This window comes from Notothenia coriiceps, unplaced genomic scaffold (assembly GCF_000735185.1).
Source record: "Notothenia coriiceps isolate Sejong01 unplaced genomic scaffold, NC01 NC01_scaffold00000339, whole genome shotgun sequence".
In the NCBI taxonomy this organism is placed as follows: Eukaryota; Metazoa; Chordata; class Actinopteri; order Perciformes; family Nototheniidae; genus Notothenia; species Notothenia coriiceps.
The window spans coordinates 19,599,864-19,607,825 of NW_011333040.1; the positions used below are offsets into that span (position 1 = coordinate 19,599,864).

A 7,962-nucleotide genomic window follows, 5' to 3' on the forward strand; every position below is an offset into this window, starting at 1 on the left:
GTGAAGTTATTAACGCGATACATCCGAGTTTGTCACGAATAATGGTAAGTTTGACCCATCATTAACGTCAAATTTATTTCCAGTTCAATGAGTTGCGAACTCACTTATCTGAGACATCGCAAGGACAGGTCGACACAAGGGTCTAGGACTCTGGAAATAGCATGAACGCAGGTGAGACCTACGACCCGCGCCCACCCGCTTGAGGTGGGGTACCACGAGAACGAGAGGTCCAAACTTTGAGTAAAGAACTTTGCCCTGTCGTCCAAATAGAGGAAGGGTGAGGGTTCTCGAGGTAATCTTGCTGATCTTTGTGTTACGGTGTTTGTGTAATTGTCGTCGTCGGGACCACGCCGTACGATGAACGTTTACCTACAAAAAGTCTTACGGCTGTAAAGTTTGTGACGATATTATTGAACTTAACTTTCAAAGGTGATACTCAGGTCAATAATAGCCTGGTCCCGGTAAGGGATACCCTCCGTTACGTTACGGTAATTTTTCTTTTTTGATCTTTAATCCTTGTTATGTTAACTGTCGGGAAGTCCCTTCTCGTTCTCGTTCCAAAAGAAATATTATATCAAAAGTACAATTTACCGTAAGAATAGGAACGGTTCAAAAGTCCGCTTCGTTTTCACGCCTGCACATCCAAAGGAAAGTGAAGACTCTTTCGGAATAAGTCTGCAACGGGGGACGAGCTCAGTGCGTCCTTCTCGGAGTGTTTTTTGTCCGGAGAAACCCTTTAGACTGAGCTTGGTGGAAGGAAGTTCCAGAAGACAAGGGGACACATAAATACTTCTTCAGTATAGGGGGGGGTCAATTTTTAGTTAGCAAGGGGGTCGACCGGGTGACCGGGACCGAAAAACAAAGAGGACATGATTATTTATGATTTTCTTTTACAGACCAATCTGCGGATAAGGACGTGAGTTCAATCTGAAGCCACTATTGGTAACTGTCTAATCGGACGAGGTGAAAAACCAGGAAGAAACTGGGTGAGATAGTGTTAGACCATCCTGACCCCGAATGAAGAAACGTGGTCTGGTCGTCATAAAATTACATTGTCGCGGTAAGTTCTGTCGGATAATTACATATATGATGAATGAGAATTCACACAGGAGTAATATACATCCGATATCCATGAATGTTATAGTGTTATAAATTGGACTTTTTTTCCCATGTTAGACACGGTCTGACCTCTACGCCTGCATACTTTGCATTCCCAACCGCACCCTTGTATTCCATCTAAATTAATTCTCCTGACACCACGGTACGGAGATAAACACACCGGGCACAGACACAAAGGAAAGAAAAGTACAAGAAAATGTGATAACTAAAAAAAAAAAAAAAAAATAAAAAAAAAAAAAAAAAAAAAAAAACTGCACATTTCCCGTTATCAAGATTCTATATATCTGTGTGTTAATTCTTTTTTTTTTGAATCTTTAGTCTTTCATTTAATGTTCTAGATTCGGTCTCATATGATATGTAACTTTTTCAATTGTGGTCACCAGGATTTCCTTATGGATTTGACATTTTTGTAAATCATATTTTATTGTTGTTATTTTACGGTATTATAACTATTTTATCACCATTTTTATATCTTTTCATTATTACGGTATACGATGACGGGTAGGTATGAATTCGGAAGGACAGTTTCCAGGTCATTCGAAATACATACGTATTGGTGTTCGCAATGTTTGAATTAATCTTATTATGGTCGGTCCCAGGTCGTAGTACCATATAGGCGTTTTACTTAGGTCAGGTCCCACCAATTCTTTGCACACTGATGGTCTGATGTGAGTCCATTCTAGACTGACGAACCATACTCTTACTGTGGGACTACATTTCGTCCACCCAGACCCTTAATGGATGTGGTGGACTTCGTCAATTGTTTTGTTGTTTCGGGCTATTCTCAAGGAGAAGAAAACGAGAGAATCTCACTGCCAAAGGAGGGAGTCCCTTTGTCCAAAGGTGGTTTCCCTTGAGAACGCAAAGCATCCGGTAATTTGGATTCCCTAACGTTAATGTAGTTGCAGTTTATTTTTTGCGGAGATACACGCGAAATGTTCACCACCAATTATACAAACTTTCCTGGTGATATACTAGTTCATCTTAACATTTTATATCGATTCATTATTCGAGGTAGGCAGGCGAACTTCAATGACAATGAGATCGGAATGTCCCGAATTAAGGCTGGTTGCGGATAAACAGACACTTTAGTAAATCGTTTACTGTAATGACAGTCGGTTAGTAACCCGGGGTTTATTTCGGCCATTGTTTAGAAGTCAAATGTACCATTTAATAAATTTCATTCTCCAATTATTTCTGGACTTTTTTTGGGGGGCCCTTCCCCTTTTGGCCTTTTGTCAATCCGATCGAAGTCAATGCGGGTTGTAGTCGACTATAATATATGACTGGTGAGCTGCAATCGTAGTCGATCCGTGTACAGATTGGTAGTTTGACCCGAGCAAAGGGCCGGATTTATTTATAGTTTGTTCCCTTAGTTTATTCCACTTAAGTACAAGGCGGAATTTGGGAAACTTATATCTTTGTTATGGGCAGCAAGAGGACAAGGGGGTAACAAACTAACCTTGAGTGCCACCTCTGTCCTTCTTTACAACGGGACTGGTGTCTTTGAGGTCCGGAACGTCTCGGTTCTACTGTCTTTTTGACGACGCTTCCCTGGCGCAAATTGCGATGGGTGCGCAAGGCACTGTATTGTCCATAACACGAAAGTCCATGCATTTATTTCAAGTTTTCAGTGTTTTATGTCCAAATCAGAAAGGACGGAATACGTGGAACGATGGTCTAAACGTCACATATATAATTTTGTGTTCACACACTTTCTTGTCACCATCTAAAATGAGTTTTCCAATCCCTTTGTAAAAAATCCGTAGAACATGAGATGGGCTTGCCGGGTAAATAAAAATGACCAATGAGACTTCTAAAACACAATTACTACACTTTTATATTAGATGTAGTTTTCTGAAATCAGGTGTAGACCTCATTAGGTGTTGGATGGGAGACGCCGTATGTTCAGGTAATGTAATCGGACGTTGGAAAAAATGGTCGACCTATTGTGAACTTACGTTAGTTATAAATTTAGGTCGTCATTATTACTTTATATAATAAAGAACTTTACCCCGGGTAGACGTATATATCTTGGAAATGGAGTAACAGAACTACGGATATGAAAACATGCCAGATGAACTCAGTTAAAACTTACGTACCTGAAAATGACATTGGTTTCATTGATATGTCGAGACCATGAAGATGAAAAATGGTTCATGTTTTCTTAGTACTAAAAGAAGAAGGTGGAGATTCATACTACATATAATTTTTCCAACGAAAAACAGTTTTATTGCAAACATAAAGACCAGCTTTTTTCGAAATCACATTGTTGTTTCGGAGGTCTTCTTATATCTCTAGTAATCGAAGGTGTACTAAAATAGCGCAAAATTTTGATGTATTCCGTTATAATTCACAAAAGTACAATGTTGGAGTTAAACGATTAGTTAGCAGAAAGGATGTGTAAATCACGCTTTCCGAGGTATGTTTTTGTTTTTAGTTTTTATGGGGACCAAGAGAGGTAATTGTACTTCATTTAGTATACATGTAAATTGAGGTCGATTCTACATGACATGACGTCGTCGGAAAATACTCTTTTCTACTTTCACAATTTTTTCCATTCTTTCTGTACGTTTCTCTTACATTATGTAATGAAAATGTTCAACAGTCAAGAGGTAACCATTACACGGTATTTTACTTTATAAATTTATTATTTTTCGTAGTTTTATAACCACAGTTTACAACTTTTGTCCAGGTTAGTTCAGGAGGACTTTCGATAAATTGTTTATGAACTTTATTGTTCGGAGACTTTTTCTCCTCAAACTAATGTTCCGACAAACGTGTCGGTGCCTAAAATCGAAATACAGGATTTGATAATGTTTCAAATAGACTAAGACCACACACTATTTGTTGTTGCTTCGGATGGGAGGTCCGGTCATCCCTCGGGGAGGTTAGATGAGGGAACTGTCTTTTCAATATTCCAATGGTTCTCGTACAGGGACATAAAGAGTTTCAATGAATCGGATTCCATATTTATCAAATTTCTACATTAGGTATATTTTATTCATGTTTTTCTCAGTAATACGTTCCGGTGGTAAAATCTACTTTTATTATAAATCAAATTAATAATGCGTAATAATTAACTACCTCGAAGTGCAATAAAAACTTTTATACAAAACGTGTTTTAGACATTTACATTACGCGTCAAATATATCGGGGGAGTGGGAACTTTCGCTTTTTCTGGGTTGAGTATTAATAACATTCGGATTTAGTATTGAATAAACAAACTAATTATAAAAATCATCTACAAATACATTTTAAATAAATAACTTTCTATGAACCATCACATTTTGTACTGTTGATTAACAGACGATTTGTTACTCAGCTGATGTTAGGTAACATTGTGGTTATTCTTTATTCATCAATATATTTCTCTTTGTCTCTGCCGTCACCAGATACTACCGGGGTGCAGTCGGAGCTCTCCTGGTTTACGACATCGCCAAGCACCTGACGTACGAGAACATTGAGCGCTGGCTGAAGGAGCTGAGGGACCACGCTGACAACAACATCGTCATCATGCAGGTTGGAAACAAGAGCGACCTCCGCCACCTCAGGGCCGTGCCCACTGATGAAGCTCGAGCCTTTGCAGGTAAATTGACTCTCATTGATTCTCGGCTCACCGACTGCAGATTACTTTTGGTTCCGGATGAAATTGTTTGGATTAGCGGTTCTGAGAAAATTGCAAGCAGCAATGCCATAGAGCAAGCATTTGGGTTTTGCACTAGTTTAATTTAAGTAGAATTCCATGGTGTTATTTTTTAAACAAATATTCAGGTTATTTGAAATGTATGCAGGTTATTATCCAAGCTTTCTGTACATTTGAATGTCTTTCAATGTGTTAAGAATATTTTCTCTCCTTTTCTGTTCAGAAAAGAACAGCATCTCATTTATTGAAACCTCCGCCTTGGACTCCACTAATGTAGAAGAAGCCTTTAAGAACATTCTCACAGGTAGGAAAGTCATTAAGGGTATAATATTACGACCAGCTCACTGTTAATATCCTGGTAGTGTTACGCAAACTTTTACTGAATGGTCAATGTTTTTCTCTCTCAGAAATCTACCGTATTGTATCTCAGAAGCAAATATCGGACAGATCTGGAAATGACGAATCTCCAGGAAACAATGTAGTGGACATAAGTCTCCCCCCAACCTCGGACGGGCAGAAGGGCAACAAACTCGCTTGCTGCCAAAGCCTGTGACACTCCTATTTTCTTTTCTTGTTCGACTTCCTGTCGGTCTTTCCTCTCTTCACTTCTGGTTTACTTCAGTTGTCATACTGCTGTCATCATGCTCCACCTTTGGGTTCAAAAGTCTGCGACACCAAGACTCTTGTATTTGACATTCCTTTTTGCTGATTTCGTTGTTTTTTCTTTGTTTGTTTTTCTTCCTCTGATCACACACGAATCTGTCTACAATAATTCACAGCCTCATGATATGGCCTGGAGAGGAGAGAGAGAGAGAGAGTAAAGCTCTTTTGGGGGGTGATCTTAAAGCTGTAGTAAACTACAATTTCTTTTTAACTAACTAGCCTTGATGGTCCCATTGACCCGTTCTTGTTGAAGGAATAGTGAGGGATCAGTAGCCCTCAGTGCTTCAAGTGGTTTCTACCTGCCTCCTTTTCTCAGCTTGCAATGATAGATTTGCTGTCATGATCCGCTTCAGTGGAATCCCAATTTCATGTCAGGTTGACCTGATTCTGCCTATCATGCAATACGGGTGTAGAGGAAGAGCTGGGAAGAAGCTACCTCTGGGGTATTGATTTTTTTTCTGCTCTCTTTGGATTTTCTATTTGCATCTTTAATTTTAATGTTCCTCTTTCAGCACTGTGCCTACTGTGGCATGAAATTAACACGAGCCAGGGACCAGACTGGCTGTGACTGTCTGACTTAATATGGGCAAGTGTGAAACAAATGAAGGGTTTTTATTTCTGTGTGTGTGTTTCAATCTTAGTGCACAAAGATACCAAAGGAGTCTGATGCAATCGTTGTCAGTTTTGGGTTTTCTCATCTAAGCGTTTTCAAGGCTGCTGAGGTTGCATTTCATTGCTGTATTTGGCAAACCAATCCAGGCTATTTGCAAAACAATGTGTAATGCTATACAGCAAAAATAATGTTAACAATTGTGGTGTGTAATTTTATTATTTGTGTAATACTAGTATCAGCCTGGATAAACCTGTGTGTTCCTTTATTGAGTTTGTTGAGGTCGAACAATCTTCTTTTTTTTTTTTTTTTAAGGAATACTCCATCTTCAAAAGTATAATTTTGTATATCAAATACTTTCACATTTACAGTCCGACGCTTGCGCAGGTCTGCTACTAAGTGTATTAAATGATAAGGTTTGACTGAAAATGCATTTGTTGGTAAGAAGTTGGCATGCGACAGATGAGTAAAATATACAAATTGTAATTTTGGTGCTGAAAGAAAATCTCTTTTGCACTTATGTCAAATCATTTCAGTGTAACAAAGTCCCATAAATTTTAAACATACACTTAAAATCTTTGTTGAGGAACATTTCCTGTTGGCTGTAAAAGAAACAATGTTGATTTAACTGCATTTTTCTCTCATTTGTTAATCACCCTTTGCTTTCATTTGAAAGTGATACCTGTTAAAAGGAAATTGGTGAAATCTGAAAACATTTAAATGGGGAACTAACCAATTCGAAATTATATTCACGTAACACTCCAGCTCGTTGGAAAGTGAAAGTGAAAATCTGAAATGCAAATTGTTTCAAAGGTAACCTAACTACCATTTATTCCCTCAGATTGGAGAAATGCTTTTGTGTGTGATTGATTTGATTATGTCTTGCAATATTTCACAGTTCTTTCAAATATGTAAAGGGAGCAAACATTAACTTGTTATGCTACTTTTGAATAAACTGAAGTATAAATAAACCTTACCCACATGACTGTATAGGAAACAGACTTGTTTGGATACATTACTCACTCTGTGTACCCGTAACGTAATACTTTGTCCACTCCTGTTGTTGTGAAATGTAGGTGTTAACGGAAGGGTGGTTGTCCTGACGGAGGAAATGTTTGTACAATGAGGATACAGGCTCTAGCTGCATCTAGTCCATAGAACAGGCTTCCATTTTAATCCGCCCGTTCTTATACACAAGATGAAATCGTTTTCACTCAAGGTAGGCTCTCTAAAATGTTGGATAGTTGGGTTTTGAGTTATTCTTCCTCATTCAAACAAGTTGACAATTTCAATATAGTACTACTTAATATAAAATAAATTGTATTTTAGAATGCTGTAAAAACTAAATAGATACATATATTTTTGCTTGGAAAGCATTTTCTGAAAGTTATAGTAGAAAGGCTATTAAAATCTCCATTACTAAAAGTCAACACTAAGTACTTCAAAACAGAACGTGTAGGCATTACAATGTAAATAAGCATAAAATAAAAGCCATGACTCAAAAGGATCATTCATTAAACATGGTAGCAGGACATGGGCTAGTTGTTAAATTAAACAAATAGAGTAGCCTAAAATAAAATGACAAAACCTTTTCTAAAAAAAAAATAAGTAGGCCTAGGCCTATGTGGCAAAACTAATTTTATTGGATAGATACAAATTAATTTCTTAATATCCATCCATCCATCCATCTTCTCCCGCTTATCCGTGGTCGGGTCGCGGAGGTAGCAGTTCCAGCAGAGAGCCCCAAACTTTCTTTTCCCTGGCCTCATCAACCAGCTCTTACTGGGGGATCCCAAGGCGCTCCCAGGCCAGCGAAGAGATATAATCCCTCCATCTGGTTCTAGGTCTACCCGTTGGTCTCTTCCCAGCTGGACGTGCCTGGAACACCTCCCTAGGGAGGCGCCCAGGTGGCCTCCTAACTAGG

The 7,962-nt window shown here is 38.5% G+C and overlaps 1 protein-coding gene across 1 annotated transcript; it reads left to right on the forward strand.

Moving 5' to 3' along the window:
* Positions 1-4,494: 4,494 nt before the first annotated feature.
* LOC104951996 (ras-related protein Rab-11B-like) lies at positions 4,495-7,035 on the forward strand (the record flags this gene model as incomplete). The annotated part of the gene is made up of 3 exons (XM_010778755.1): positions 4,495-4,708; positions 4,989-5,069; positions 5,173-7,035. Coding segments are annotated over 3 exons (441 nt in total), but the record flags the coding sequence as incomplete, so codon positions are not given.
* Between the last annotated feature and the right edge of the window lie 927 nt (positions 7,036-7,962).